Source organism: Choloepus didactylus, chromosome 3 (genome assembly GCF_015220235.1).
Source record: "Choloepus didactylus isolate mChoDid1 chromosome 3, mChoDid1.pri, whole genome shotgun sequence".
Taxonomy (NCBI): domain Eukaryota; kingdom Metazoa; phylum Chordata; class Mammalia; order Pilosa; family Megalonychidae; genus Choloepus; species Choloepus didactylus.
The window spans coordinates 2,457,044-2,472,888 of NC_051309.1; the positions used below are offsets into that span (position 1 = coordinate 2,457,044).

The following is a 15,845-nucleotide window of genomic DNA, read 5'->3' on the forward strand; positions in this document are numbered from 1 at the left end:
TGCTCCCGTGATGAGGCCACGAGGGGTGGCCCAGGCTCCCCAAGCTCCCCCCGCTGGGGCCTAGAGGCCATCCTGCCAGGGGGCTGGTTGCCTGCGTCCCCTGCCACTGACGCCCCGTGTCTGTGTCAGGCTCCCACGCTGCGAGGAGGGACACGTCTGCTTCCTCGGTGTATCTTGGGGCCCAGTTCTGTTACCTGGACACGCTCTTGTAACACGGATGAGCGAGTGAGTGAGTGAGTGAGTGAATGAGTGAATGAGTGAGTGAGTGAGTGAATGAGAGTGAGTGAGTGAGTGAATGAGTGAATGAGCAAGTGAGTGAATGAATGAGTGAGTGAGTGAATGAGAATGAGTGAATGAGTGTGAGTGAATGAGTGAATGAGTGAGAGTGAGTGAATGAGTGAGTGAGTGTGAGTGAATGAGTGCATGAGTGAGTGAGTGAGTGAATGAATGAGTGAATGAGTGAATGAGTGACTGAGTAATCTGACATTCGCTCTGCCTGTGGAGGGGCAGGTGCAGCCGCTGACCCCCAGCTCACTCCCAGCGCAGGCCTGGGGCCTGGGCACTCGCCGTCCACAGCCCAAATGCCCACCTGGCCTCTCACCGGGCTCTTCATTCCTAACTGCACCTGGGAGACGGGGCGGCCCCTCGAGGCCACTTTGTGGGGTTCTTTCCTCTTCTCGGCTTCGCCTCAGCTTCTGTCCGGGAAGCTGAAGGCAAGACGAGAACAAGCAGTGTCCACGTGTGGCACACGCGTCAGGAAGGGGTGAGTCCAGCCCGGGCAGGGCCACCTGTCGTCACCCGGACACATTGCAAAAGAGAAGAGCAGTCAAAACCCAAAAGATCCTCCAGTTCTGGAAGAATTTGTGATGGTTTCATGTCACCCTTGTAGAAAAAGAATCCACTCACCAATCCCCGCAGCCCTTAGGAAGAAGCCGCCCAGGAGCCTTTTGGGAAACTTCACCCAACTGGGAGTCTGCGGCGTGGCTGGTGGAGCTGGGGCTGCGTCTCTAAAAACAGCCTCATCGGAACAGCAGACACTTGCGCGAGGCTGTCCGGGGCTGTCTGTGGCTGCAGACGTCCGGAAATCGCCCCACGGGAGCGGCGAGGTGGTCGGACACGGCTGGGAAGGGGAGTAAGAGCCGTCTCCAGAAACTACACGAGAGACCCCCGAGCTGGGAGGGCAGGGAGCCAAGGGGGAGAGATGTGTTTCCTGGATGTGGCCCTTGACTAACTCCGGGGAAGGAAAAAATACATGTATGTAGACATCTTTGCTTAGATTTTTTAAAACTGAAGGATAAACCATAACAACTTTAAAACTACTACCTTTGGGGGGGATAAGGTGAAGGGGACAGTGTATCTTGTTTTGCAGATTTGACTTGGAACCATGCAAATATTTTACATCATTAGAAATTCACTTACATATAAAAGGCAATCTTAGATGTATAGAGAAATTATTTCAAATGACTTTCAAACAGTCATTGGCTGTATACTCTAGTGAGATGTGTTCTCAGGACAAAAAGAACTGTTCAAAGGAAAACTTAGACAATAACAAGTGTTGACAGGGAAGCAGTGACATCAGAGCCACACACTGCTGGTGGAAATGCAAAACGACGCGGCTGCCTGGAAAACAGTCTGGTGTTCCTCAAAAAGCTAAACCTAGAGGTACCATATACCCAGCAATTCCACTCTGAGATCTACACCCAAGAGAACTGAAAACATGTCCACACAGAGATCTGTACACAAATGTTCACAGCAGAATTATTCATAGTAGCCAAAGGATGGAGATAACTCACAGATCCATCACCTGATGAAGGGATAAACAAAATACAGTCTATCCATATATGCCGGTGTGAGTCTGCTATGTCCCCCAGAAAAGGCCATGTTCTTTTAATCCAGTCTTGTGGGGGCACACCTACTGTGGGTGGGACCTTTTGATTAGACTATTTCCATGGAGGTGTGACCCTGCCCAGTCAAGGTGGGTCTTCATTGGTTTCCTGGAGTCCTTGAGAGGCCGAAATAGACCCGACACTTGGAGATGTGGACGGAAGGACGTTTGCAGATGCTAAGAGATGAAGCCCAGAGTTTGCCCTGGAGAAGCTAAGAGAGGACCCCCAGATGGCTAGAGAGAAATGTCCTGGGAGAGACAAGCAGAGAAGCTGAGGGAGACGTCTTGGAGAGACATTTTGGAGAAAGCCATTTGGAATCAGAAGCTGGGAGGGAACGGCCAGCAGACGTGGCCACGCGCCTTCCCGTGAGACAGAGGAGCCCCGGACGCCGTCGGCCTTTCCTCGGAGAAAGCGTCCTCTTTCTGCTGCCTTCAGTGGGACATTTTCACGGCCTTACAACAGTAAATTTGTGAACTAATAAACCCCCACTGTAAATGCCAATCCATTCCTGGTGTCTGGCATTCCGTTAGCTTTAGCAAACCGAAACACCATCCAGTGGAATATTACTCCGCTGTAAAAAGCAGTGAAGTGCTGGCACGTGCTAAAATAAGGATGAACCTTGAGGACACCATGTTGAGGAAAATAAGCCAATGAGCTGGTTTGAATCTATTATGTGCCCCAGAAAAGCCACGTTCTTTTACTCCACCCTTGTGGGTGCAGACTTGTTGTGAGTGGGACCTTTTGATTAGGTTGCTTCCATGGAGACGTGGCCTCGCCCATTCAGGGAGGGTCTTAATCGTCTTTACTGGTGTCCTCTACGAGAGGATAAAAGGTAGAGACACTTTGAAACAAGCTCAGAGATGCTTAGACAGAAACCCCCCGGGAGACACAAGCAGAGAAGCTAAGAGGAGCTGAGACAGACGCTCAGAGACATTTGGGAGAAAGCCACGGAAACCAGAAGCTAAACCCGGGAGAGAAGGAGCAGCAGACGGCGCCATGTGCCCCCCAGCTGACAGAGGAACCCTGGATGCCAGGAGCCTTCACTCAGAGAAGGTCTCTACATCTTGATGCCTTACTTTGCACGTTTTCGCGGCCTTAAAATTGTAAAACTGCGAACTAATAAACCCCCATTGTAAAAGCCAACTCATTTCTGGTATATTGCATTTCGGCAGCTTTGGCAAACCAGAACAGCCAGATACAAAAGGACAAATATGGCCTATATTCCATTTATAGGAAATTTCCAGGATCGGCAAATCCATGGAGAGACAGCAACCGAGGGGTTGCCAGGGGCCAGGGAATGGGGGGTGGGGTGACGAATGACCACTAACAGTACAGGGTTTCTTTTGGGGGTGATGAAAATGTTATGGAATTAAACTGTGATGATGGTTGCACAATATATACCAAAAACCCACTAAACTGCATACTTCCCAAAAGAGGATTTTATGGTATGCAAATTTTATCTCATTTTTAACAAAGCAACAGAATTTTGTATAGTAAATGTCTAACCATTTTGATCTGTTGTTAGTAGTTAGTTGTAATACTTTACCCTCTTGGGTTTCCCAAATAAACACTCACATCATCAGGACAAAAACAACCACCTTGAACTGTCTGCAGCCATCTTATTGTTGGTGCAGACTGTGTCAGTGTTCCCGACTTTTGTGGATCACGGGATAAAGTAAATAATAAGTGGGAGTCCCTGAGGACCGGGGCTGTCTATGGGGAGAAAGAAGGTACGGGTGAAAGACTGATGGGGTTAAACAGAAACTGAGCTGTGCACCCCAGAAAAACACGTTCTTGAACCTGGTCCATCCATGTGGGTGTGGCCCGATTGCAAGGAGGGCCTTTTAATGACGCTACGTCAGCTGGGAGTGACCCCCTCACTCAGAAGCCTTTATAAGAGAATGAAATTCAAAGAGAGAGAGAAAAGCCGCGGAGCCAAGGAGGTGAAGGTCAGTGGAACCCGGAGGGAGCAGAGAGGCCGGAGTGGCCACCAGGTGCCGTGTGACAAGCGAGGGCCCAGGACACCTCCGTGGGGAGCATCGCTTGATGACAACTCAATTTGGACTTGCTTTTGGCTCAAAACCATGAGCTGATCAATTCCCGCTGTGTAACCCACCCCATTTCAGGGTATTTGCTTGAGCAGCCCAGGAGGCTGAAACAGGGCGTCACCAGCAAAATCAAGACTGTGGGACAACCAGGTTTCTTCAGCAAATGGATTTTAAGAAGAGAGGGAGGGGGAGGGGGCGGGGTGTAGAGGGGGAGGGGAATGGGGAGGAGAAAGGACTGGAGAGACTCGGGGTGCACCAGCCAAGGGTAAACGTCCAATTGCCCCAGGCAGCTGCAGGAACCCGGAGGTCAGGTTACTCCCCTCCGTCCATCCTTCTGGCCAGCACAGAGCCCGGCCGGGTCTTCCAGGCGTGAGTGGAACCCCGTCACCGCGTGACCACAGGTGCCCCCCATGTCCCCGACTCTCCCGGGTCCCCACACGCACCCCGGCTTTAGGGATGAGCGCGCTGGGGCTCAGGAAGCTCAACCAGGGTGTCCCAGCAGCCAGGGGGCAGGTGCAGAGGTGACCCCGAGGCCCCACGTCTCCACGACGCCAGGACACAGAGCGCTCCCCGCTGCACCCCCGGCCCGTGGGCCCCGGGAAGGGCGGCCCCCACTCCCCAGGCACTGCGCCGAGTTCCCAGGGAAGCAGAGTCTATGGTCAGACGGTCCCGAGGTTGTCCACCCGTCACCCAGAAACCGCCTCCCCTGCTTGGAGGAGCCCCCCAGTTCCTCCCGTCCCACAGCCCGCGCCGTGCCCGTCCGCCCGCCCTCCGTGCCCACCCCAGCGGCTCCCCAGAGGGCACCTTCTCCAGCCTCAGGGCCAGGCCCCTTCCCGCCCACCCACCGCCCACCCCGCAGCGCCCGCAGCCAGGTGGGAGTGGGGCGGGGTCCCTGGGAGGACAACAGCCATGGGGCGGATGGAGCGCAGCCTGGGGAGCCCCAGCACGGGGGCTCGTCCCACCCGGCGCAGGACGAGCCCAGGGGAGGGGAGCAGGGGGGGAGCCTCACGGAAGGAAATGCGCAGGCGCCAGAGTCTGGCGGACATCCCCGCCCCCCGCCTCACAGACCCCCGCCCCAGCCCTGCACACCTCCGGTCCCAGCTCTGAGACCTCCCCCTCCCTGCCTTTCCCAATCACTTGACTCTGGGGTGGGGGTCGGGGAGAGGCAGGGACGGGGGGAGACACGGGGTGAGGAGGAGGGGGCAGGGGAGGTGTGGGCAAGCCCCACAAGGGTCCCCCGGGCCAGCAAGGAGAAAAGGTGGGGACAGGCCCGAGGTGGCCGGCCGCCAGGCACACCCCCTCGCTGCCCCCCACCCACTCACAGCAAGCTGGCTTAGACCTCCCCACCACCACCCCCCATCCGGCCCCCTCCACCCTCCCCACACCCCAGGGGCGGCTCCGGCGCCTCCTGGGGCCAACGACCCTCAGCTGAGATGTTCCCACGGGAGTTCCCCAAACCACGAAGTGAGAGGAAGAAGCCTCTTACCTGGGGCCGGCCTCGGAGGGGCTCCCGCCGTCCAGCTCCCTGGCCCCGGGCTCCCTTTGCTGGCCAGTCGGGTCCCCTTCTCCTGCGGGCCCCTGGGGCCCCAAGGTGCGCTCCAGGTCCGGGGAGGGATGGGGGCCTTTAGGATCCTGCCCGGCACAGGTGTCCCCCGTGGGCCGCGCCCCCGGGCCCGGCCAGGCGCCGTCGGGTCGGTCCCCCAGGCGCTTGTCGCCGGCCTTGGGCGGCTCTGCAGGGCCGCCCGTGCCTGGGAAGCTCTGGACGGCCTCCTCCCCGCCGTCCCCGCAGCCCCCGCAGCACACGCAGGAGTGCATGAGGCAGTTCGAGGCCGGGGGCCCCAGCTCCGGGGGGCCGCTCCCCGCCCGCGCGGCCCCAGGGTTCGTGGGGGACCCGCCGGCGCCCGGGGCTTCCGGGGAGGCCTGGGCCGCGCCCCGCGCCGTGGGGTTGAAGATGACGGTGGCCGAGAGCTTCAGGCCGCCCGTCCGGTGGGCGATCACCTCGGCCGCGCACAGCCCCGCGGTAGGGGGCGCCCCGCCGTCCTCGGGGGCGCCGTCGGCGCTCGGGCCGCCCCGCTGCTCCGCGGCCGCCGCGCCGGGCCCCGCCTCTCCGCCCTCCCCGGCCCGCCCCGGCTCCTGGGGGTCGGCGCGGGGGCCGCCCGTGGGCTCCGCCGGCCCCTCCACGTCGTCCATGAAGAACACCCTGTCCTCCTCGTCGCCGCCCGGCTCCGGCCCGGCTCTGCCGGGAGAGGCGTCCGCGGGGCCGCCGCGCTCGGCCCCCAGCCCGTGAGCGGGGGACGGGCAGGCGCTGGGCGGGGACAGCAGGGAGGACATCTCGTCGCCGGCCCTGTGCACCAGGCGGTCGAGCTGCTCCAGCTCCCGGTCGTCGTCCTGCATGGAGCAGGCCAGCTCCGCGTCCGGCCCTTTGGCCTTGGAGAGCGGCTCCTCGGGGGGCAGGGCCGCGGGGAAGGCGGGCATGGGCGCGGCGCTCAGGGGGAGCTCCGTGTCCTGGGAGACGCAGAGGTTCCGCTCCAGCGTGTGCAGCTCATCCTCCGTGAGGGTCTGCAGCAAGTCCCTGCCGCGGTCAAGACAAAAACCAGGGTGAGCTTCCCCACCCCGCAGCCCAGGAGCTGCGGCCTGGCCGGGGGCGCTGGTGACCCAGTCCGCTCGGCCTCCTGCAGAAGACGGGCGCACGCGACCAAGGGTCTCCAAGGCCCCTCCCGGTGCCGCAGGTGGGGGGACGGCTGACTGCGCGCTGGGGATTCTACACTGGTTTCCTTCTTAGAAATGAGATTAGGAACCCCTTCCTCAACCGAGAAAGATTTGATTTCCAGGAATGTACTGATTGCATTAATAAAAACCTTAAGGAGTGGGAAAAGAATTGGTTGGTTAGTAGGTGGGCTTTCACCCATTCGTTCTACAAGAATTATCCCCACCGTCCAGGACCCGGCACTGGGCGCTGGCGCTCAGAAGGAAGCAGCAGACCTGGGCCCTGCCCCACAGAGCGCAGCTCTAGTTGGGAGCCTGACAAAGAACCCTTTAATTACAGGAACATCATCTGCAACACAGGAAGATGCCCGCCCCTAAGGAGGGTGGGGCAGGACACCCAGCTTAGCCTGGAGAGACTTCTCGGAGAAAGAGGCATTGAAGCCGAGGCCGGAAGTTGGAGTTAATTTAGGGGCAAGGGTGAGACACCCCCGGGAACAGCTCAGGCCACGTGAGAGTTCCCTAGTGCAGCCGCTAACAAATATGGAGAGATGAGCTCTTCTCAGGACTCAGCCACACGGCTTGCTGAATGTTTCCAAACTGAATACACCCATGTAAATAGCACCCAGATCAAGAAATTAAACATTGATGGGAGCCCAGGGGCTCTTGCATGCCCTTCTGGCCTGGCCTCTCATCACCTGCAACCTGTCTTCTCTGTGGAGGGGTAGTTTTACCTGTTTGCATCCTTTAGATGGACGGGGTGATGCAGCCTGCACACTTTTGTGTCAAGTTTCTTTGGCAATGTTATGTTTGTGTAGGTGCCAGATAAAACACAGAATGTGCCTCCTGGGATAAACTTACACTAAAAAGCCATTTTTAAAAAAAATCTGAAATTCAAATTTAACTGGGTGTCCTGTGTTTTTGTTTTCCCTAGATCTGGCAACCCTATTTTGTGGCATTCATCCATAAGGTTGCACGTTGTGAAAGTGCGTTCATTCTCGTGGCTATCCAGTATTTCATCGTCTTTATTTATCTCTTCTGCTCCAGATGGGCTTGGGTGGCATGATCAGTCATCTCTCCCTCCCTGCACCTGTGCGTTTCAGCTGAGCACACCCTGCAGAGCAGAACTGCTGAGTCACAGAGTGCTGCTGAGTCAGCTGTGCCAACTGAGACCCCATGCCGGGTTTCATGGTTCTGCTTGCCCCGTGCCCTCCCTGGCACTGGGCACTTCCTGGTGAATGTGTAATGGTTTCTTGTGGCTTTAAATTGCTTCAGCCTGATGACTAACAAAGTTGAGAACCAGCTCCCAAGCTTACTGGCCCCGAGGTGTCCTCCATCGTGAAGTGCCTGTTCAAGTCTTTTGCCCATTTTAAATTGGGTTGTCCACCTTTTCCTTACTGATTTGATAGGAGTTCTTTAAATATTTTGGATTTGAATCCTTTGTTGTATAGATTATGGAAATCTGTATAGATTATGGAAGTCCATGGCTTGCCACCTTACTGTCTTTATGGTGTCTTTTAACGAACTGAAGTTTTCATAAAGTCCAACACAGCACATTTTTTATGTTAGTGCTTTTGTGACCTGTTTAAGACAACTTTGCCTATTCCAAGGTCACAAAGATGTTCTCCTTGATTATTTCCTCTAGAAGTAACGTTATCGTCTCGTTTTTCACACATCCCTGCAGTCCATGTGGAATTGATTTTTCTATATGAATGTGGCAGAGGCCCAGATACATTTCTCCTATATGGATTCTATGGACTCTGCCCATACATTGGGAAAAACCACTCCCCACTGTCCTGCAATGTCACGTGAACCAGGGCACGGATATGGGGTGGCCTGTTTCCGGACTGTTCCACCAAGTAGGTCAGGAGTCCACCCTGGCTCTGCCGACTCTGCTACACTTGCACTGTCTACAGCACCACACTCCCAGCAGGCAGTGTAGCTCTGCAGCTAGCTCTTCCTCCATGAAAAACGCTCAGCAGAAACACGGACAGGTGGTCACCAAGAGGGTGCCCAAGGGTGGGCACGATGGGAAGTACTCTGGACGCTGCCCAAGCCTAAGAGAAGACTAGATAAAACGCTCTTCTTTGTCGTCCTTTCCCTCTTCCTCCTCTTCCTCCTCCTCCTTCTTGCCCTAATGCATTTCCATATGAATTTTAGAATTAACTTGTCAATTTCTGCCCCCAAAACACCCTCCTGGGATTTTGATTGAGAGTGCGTTGAATTCGGAGATTAGAGAATAACTGATATCTTCACAATATTAAGTTTCTCACTCCCTGGATATGGAATAGCTCTCTATTTGTTTAGGTCCTTTAGATTTCATATCATAATGTTTCATAGTTTCCCGTTGAGTCTTGCACAAGAAAAGTCTTTAATTAGATTTATGCATAAGGGTTTGATATTTACTGATTCTACTGTAGACGATAGTTTCATTTCATTTTGTATTAATTTATTGTTGGTATATAGAAATATCATTTATTTTTGAATGTTTATCTTTTATCCAGTGACCTTGCTAAATTCATTTATTATTTCTAATGGTTTGAAGATTTTTCTAGAAACTTGATCATGTTATCTACATTTAATGACCATCTTATTTCTTCCTTTATAATTCCATATACTTTTTATTTCCATTTTTCTTGCTTTATTGCATAGGCTAGGCTGACAACAGAGATGGTGAAGAGTAGACATCCTTTTCTTGTTCCCTATCTCAGAGAGTTTTCCATTTTTCCCCATGGAGAATGATGTTTGCGGTATGTTTTTTAAATATTCATGTTTTATGAGAGTATGGAAATTTCCTTCTATTCCAAGTTTGCTAAAAGGTGTTTGAATCATAAAATAGGTATAAGTTTTTTCAAATGCTTTTTCTGAATCTTTCAAAATGATATGATTTATCTTCCTCTTTTTAAATTAATGTGGTAAAATAGTAATTGGTTTTCAAATGCCAAACGAATCTTGCATACCTGGTGTAAATTCCTCTTGCTCATGATGTATTATCCAATTTATATATGGTTAGATTCAATTTGCCAGCATCTTTGTATCTATGTCCATGAGAGAGATTGGTCTGTAATTTTCATTTCTTGTAATATTCCTGGTCTGGTTTTAGTGTTAAGGTTAGGCTCTCTTCATAAAAAAAGAGAAAGTATTCTCTTTTTATACTTTTTGGAAAAGTTTGTGTAAGATTAGAGCTATTTCTTCCTTAAATCTTTAGAGGAACACATAAGGGAAGCCATCTGGGAGTGATGTTTCGTTGTGGGATTTTTTTTTAAAATATGGATTCAATTTCTTTAATAGAAAATGGACTAAAATATTTTCTATTTCTTCTTCTGTCAGCTTTGATGAGTTGCTTTTCTGAGGAATTTGTCATTTCACCTGAAGTGTCAAATTATTGATGGAATCCTTTACTGTGTTTTCATATCTGTAGACTCTATAGTGATGCCCTCTTCCATTCTTGTTATTGAATTATATTTTCTCTCTTCTTTCTTGATTAGTCCTTCTAGGGATTTATCAACTTTATTAATCTTTTCAAAGGAACAACTTTGGGTTTTGTTGATTTTTCTCAACTCTACAATTGTTTTCTATTTTATTGATGCCATTATTTTTAATTATTTCTTTCCTCCTACTTTCTTGGGGGCTGATAAACTGTTATTTTCTCATTTCTTCAGAAGGGAATTTACATAATTGAGTTTAAACCTTACTTCTTTTTTATAATATGCATTTAAGGCTATGGATCCCCCATCCCCCCAAGAACGATTTAAGCTTCATCTTAAAATTTTCAACATATCGTATCTTCATTATCATACAGTCCAAACTATTTTTTAATTTCCATTTTGACTTCTTCTATGACCAATGAATTATTTAGAAGTGTATTGCTTAGCTTTCACATAATTGGCTTTTTTTTTCAAATTATCTTTTTGTTTTAATATCTAGCTTAACTTCATTGTGGTCAGAGAACATATTCAGGATAAATTCTGTCTCCAGAAGATTTATTGTGGCTTTCTCTATGGTGCAGCATGTGGATATGTTTGGTAAGTGGTCCACGTGCATTTAAGAAAGTGAATCTGTCAGTTGTTGGGTGCAGAGTTCTACATGTCAATTAGTCAACTTTGGTAGTTTTGTTATTCAGATTTTTTACATTTTGAAGCTTTTGTCTGCTAGTTCCATCAGCTCTAGAGAGAAGTATATTAAAGTCTCCCGTTACGGTTTCGGATTTACCTATTTCTGTTATTTGGCACATATGTACAAGATAGGATTGTAACATCTTCTTATTGGAATGACCCCTTTATCCATTTGAAATATTTCTCTAGCTCTAGCAATGTTTCTTGCCTTAAGGTTTATCTGACATAAACGGAGCTGCACCAACTTTCTTTGGATAAGTGTTTGTATGGTACATCTTTATGTCATCTATTTACTTCCAGCCTTTTCACATCCTTACCTCTGGAGTGTGTCTCTTATCATCAGACATGGTTGGCATCTTTGTTTGTTTTTAACCAAGTTTGATAATCTTAGCCTTTTACTTGGAATATTTAGTCTATTTCCATTTAATGTAATTACTGATATTGTTGGGTTTATATCTACCATCTTATTTTTTTTTTTTCTGTTTGGTCTATTTGTTTTATGTTCCTTTTCCCCTCTTTTCTTGCCTTATTTTGGATTTCTTTCTTCTATGAATCTGTTAATTATACATTCTTTTACTATTATTTTAGGATATCCTAATATAACAGGCATCCTTGATTTATTACAGTTTAATATAAATAATTTCTTTTACCACTTCTCCAATACTGCTTGAGCTTTGCAACCTTTAAACTCTATTTGCCCCCCTTCTGTTTGTTCTGTTAACTGCCTGTGCCAGTTTGAATGTATTATATCCCCCAGAAAAAGCCATATTCTTTGATGCAGTCATGGGGGGCAGACGTTTTGATGCTGATCAGATTTCCATGGAAACGTGACCCACCCAACTGTAGGTGATAACTGACAAGATATTTCCATGGAGGTGTGGCTCCGCCCATTCAGGGTGGGCCTTGATCAGTGGAGCCATATAAATGAGCTGACAAACACAAGGAACTCAGTGCAGCTGTGAGTGACATTTTGAAGAGGAGCTACAGCCAAGAGGGACACTCTGAAGAAAGCACAAGAGCTGCAGATGAGAGACAGTTTGAAGATGGCTGTTGAAAGCAGACTCTTACTCCAGAGAAGCTAAGAGAGGAGAAATACCCCAAGTGCAACTAAGAGTGACATTTTTGGGGAACTGCAGCCTAGAGAGGAACATCCTGGGAGAAAGCTATTTTGAAACCAGAACTCTGGATCAGACACCAGCCACATGCCTTCCCAGCTAACAGAGGTTTTCCGGACACCGTTGGCCATCCTCCAGTGAAGGTACCCGACTGCTGATGTGTTACCTTGGACACTTTATGGCCTTAAGACTGTAACTGTGTAACCAAATAAACCTCCTTTTAAAAAAGCCAATCCATCTCTGGTGTTTTGCATTCCGGTAGCATTAGCAAACTAGAACACTGCCATCAGGCATTTTAGTGCTATGTATAAATTAAAGGCCACAAGACATGATAACTGCTTTGTACAGACAGTATTCGTTTCTGTTAGCCAATATCACGTTCTTCCAGCTGAGATCACTTTCCTTACCTGAAGAACTCCAATTAGCTTTTCTTTAAGGGCAGGCTGCTGTGTAACAAATTCCTTCAATTCTGACTTTCTGAATAATCCATTATTTCACACTCATTTTTAAACTTTATCAAAAAATTAAAAAAATTCAAACAAAACAACACAAAGGAATAAGAAAAACAACCTAAAATAACGACATTGCTTCCAACATGTTCCTACCATACCCCAAGAAAATTAACAAATCATAGTCATTCCTGAGTGTTCCCATATTATTAAGATTACTCTCCATATCTTATCTGTTCTTATTAGATTATCGTTCCCCCTTCACTAGTTGTTGTCTATCTCTAAGTCTTCTACATTCTACAATATAAAAATTTATGTTACATTTTTCACTGCGTTCACATTAGTGGTAACATAAAATATCTCTCTTTTTCTGTCTGACTTATTTCACTCAGCATTATGTCTTCAAGGTTCATCCAGGTTGTCATGTTTGACGACATCGTTCCTTCTTACTGCCATGTAGTATTCTATTGTGTGTATATATCACATTTTGTTTATCCACTCATGTGTTGAAGGACATTTGGACTGTTTCCATCTCTTGGCAATTGTGAATAATGCTGCTATGAACATCAGTGTGCAAATATCTGTTCACACTCATTTTTGAAGGATTTTTATTGCAAGTTATTAAATTCTGGTTGGCAGCTATTTTCTTCCAGCACTTTAAAGATACTGTGCCACTGCCTTTAGCTTTTATTTATTTATTATTTATTTTCATTTTAAAAGAGCTATCAATCTTACATTCCTTTCAAAGTTATGTGTCCTTTTTCTCTGGCTGCTTTTAAGATTTTTTTCTTTGTTTTTGGCAATTTTACTGTGCTATACCTGGTAGTTTTGTGTTATCTTGCTTGTGGTTTTCTTAAGCTTCCTGAATCTGTGGCTAGATATTTTTTATCAGTTTTGGGAAATTCTTGTGCATTATTCTTCGAATATTGCTTTTGCCTCACTCTCTCTGTGGCCTCCCTGGGGGACTCCAATTATGTACGTTAGGACATTGAATAAGTCACACTTATTGCTTAGGCTCTGTTTTGTTTTATTTCTTGTTTGTTTGTTTGTTTGTTTTCCCATTGTTTTTTCTCTTTGTGCTTTGGTTGTGTCTCTTCTATTGACCTGTCCTCAAGTTCATTCCTTCTGTGTTCTGCTGGGCCCAATCTACTATGAAACCCATCTACTGAATTCTTATTTTCAGATTGTGAATGTTCTTAATTCTAGAAAGGCCATTTGATTATTTTTCATGGATTCCGGTTCTCTGTTTAAATTCTCCATCCTCTTATCTAAATTTATCTAATTCCCTTCTATTTTTTCAACATATTAATGATAATTGTTTTAAAGTCCTTGTGTGTAAACTCTCATATCTGGAGCTTCTGCAGGCTGCATAAATTATCGGGCTTTTCTCTTGACCATCAATCATATTATCTTGCCTCTTTACATGTTTAGCAATTTTGGGTTATATGCGAGACACTGGGTATGAAAGAACCATAGAGGTTCCAGGTGATGTTTTCTTCTACCAGAGAGAGTTTTCCTCTTTTCCCTGTCAGGCGGCTGCTGTGGGGGAGCGACTGTCGCCCTTCTCTGGGAAGCTGAGCTGGTGGGGGCTGCACTGGGGTCTCCGTCTGGTTCCCACCGTGCTACGCTGGCGGGTTTCTGTCTTCCCTGGGAGTCCGCAGGGGCCCAGCTCTGCCCAGCAGTCTCCAGCTCAGCCTCCACGTGGCTCCAAAATCTGGGCTCAGTCTTGCAGGGACTGGCAGAGTGCCCAGGGCCCGCTGGGGTTTCCTGGGCCCCCAGAACAGCAGAACGAAACCAGGACCCCTTAGGAGCTTTCTGCCTCCATCCCGACTCGGAAGGCTCGGGGCGGGGGGGTCCCTGCTAAGCGTCCCAGAGTTCCCAGTCCTTGCAGCTAGGTCCTTCCCTCCCAGCAGAGCCCTCCGCCTGATCGCCTGGGCTGCAGTACCCAGCCGGAGTCACCAAATGCTCCCCGGGAAACATGCCCGGAGGCTGCCAGCTCTCTCCAAAGTTCTGCCCTCCCTGGAAGTCTCGTTTACCTGATCCTCACTTCCACAGCCATGGATCCCTTTAAAATATGATTTTTCAAATTTTCTCATTGCTGTGGCTGGAGAATTGGCCGGTGCCACCCGGGACACTTTGTCCCAAAGCAGAAGTTTTGTCCATACATATATATACTTTTTTAAAGAGAGATGATGCCTGGTCATGCACGCCTGCACGAAAGAGCACTCGCTTCATGAACACCCCCTCCCCTCCCCCCGCCTGCCCCTGCGCCCCCCGAGCCCCCGCCCTTGCACCCAGTCGCCCAGTCCCGCCCCCGAGCCCCCTCCCTTGCACCCAGTCGCCCAGTCCCGCCCCCGAGCCCCCTCCCATGCACCCAGTCGCCCAGTCCCGCCCCCCGAGCCCCCTCCCTTGCACCCAGTCGCCCAGTCCCGCCCCCGAGCCCCCGCCCTTGCACCCAGTCGCCCAGTCCCGCCCCCCGAGCCCCCTCCCTTGCACCCAGTCGCCCAGTCCCGCCCCGAGCCCCCTCCCTTGCACCCAGTCGCCCAGTCCCGCCCCCGAGCCCCCGCCCCACCTGATCTTCCGCAGCAGCGAGCGGAAGGGCCGGAACAGCTCCGACGTGTCCTCCGCCCTGCGGTCCAGGTTCAGGGGGCCGTCGGCGTAGACCACGAGGCCGCTGCAGCCAAGAACAGAAGGCGGTGGGCGGGAGCCGCGGCAGACCCGGGCCCGGGCGGGGACCCCCGCCTCGCCCCCGCCGCCCGCTCTCCTCCACCGTTCTGCGCTGAATCTTAAATCCGGTAACAAACAAGCAGCGAAACTACAACCGAAGCTTCAGCACCTGTTGAAGGTGACTGGCTTACGTTCATTTGAGTGATCATATAATAACCATTAAAAATACATCCGTAAACCCACAGCGAACATCATTCTCAGCGGCAGAGACTGAAAGGTTTCTCTCCAAGACCAGCAACAAGCCAAGGGTGCCCACTGTCACCACTGACGTGCAACCCTGCAGTGGAAACCCAGCCAGAACATCAGGCACAAAAACAAATAAAAGGAATCCGAAATAGAAAGGAAGAAGTAAAACTTTCACTATTTGCATATGACATGATTCTATTTATAGTAAGTTCTGAAAACTATAGAACAAAGCTATTCCAGCTAATAAACAAATCCAGCAAAGTTGACAGGGTACCAGATCACTAAGAAAAAATCAGTAGTGTTTCTATACCCTAGTAATGAACAATCTGAAGAGGAAATTTTAAAAAGTTATATTTACTATAGCCACTAAAAGAATCAAATATTTAGGAATAAATTTAATCAAGGATGTAAGAGACCAAGGGGGTTTGGAGCTGAACATACCCCAGAAAAACATGCTTTTAAATTAATCCATTCTGTGGGTGTGGACCCCTTGTAAACAGGACCTCTGATGAGGTGACTTCAGTTAAGATGTGGCCCAGCCCAATCAGGGTGGGTCTCAATCCTATCTCGAGTCCTTTGTAAGCAGAATGAAATTCAGACAGAGAGAGCCACGGGA

At 49.6% G+C, this 15,845-nt stretch overlaps 1 protein-coding gene across 4 annotated transcripts in view; it reads right to left on the reverse strand.

Annotated features, from left to right (window-relative positions):
* Nucleotides 1-15,845, reverse strand: part of ZFYVE28 (zinc finger FYVE-type containing 28) — a 109,411-nt gene that overhangs the window by 40,266 nt on the left and 53,300 nt on the right. For all 4 annotated transcript variants that reach the window (XM_037829267.1, XM_037829271.1, XM_037829269.1 and 1 more), the window contains 2 exons: nt 14,889-14,990; nt 5,421-6,506 (listed from right to left, as the gene is read on the reverse strand). In XM_037829267.1, the coding sequence (XP_037685195.1) occupies nt 5,421-6,506; nt 14,889-14,990 (1,188 nt within the window). The remainder of the gene's footprint in view (nt 1-5,420; nt 6,507-14,888; nt 14,991-15,845) is intronic.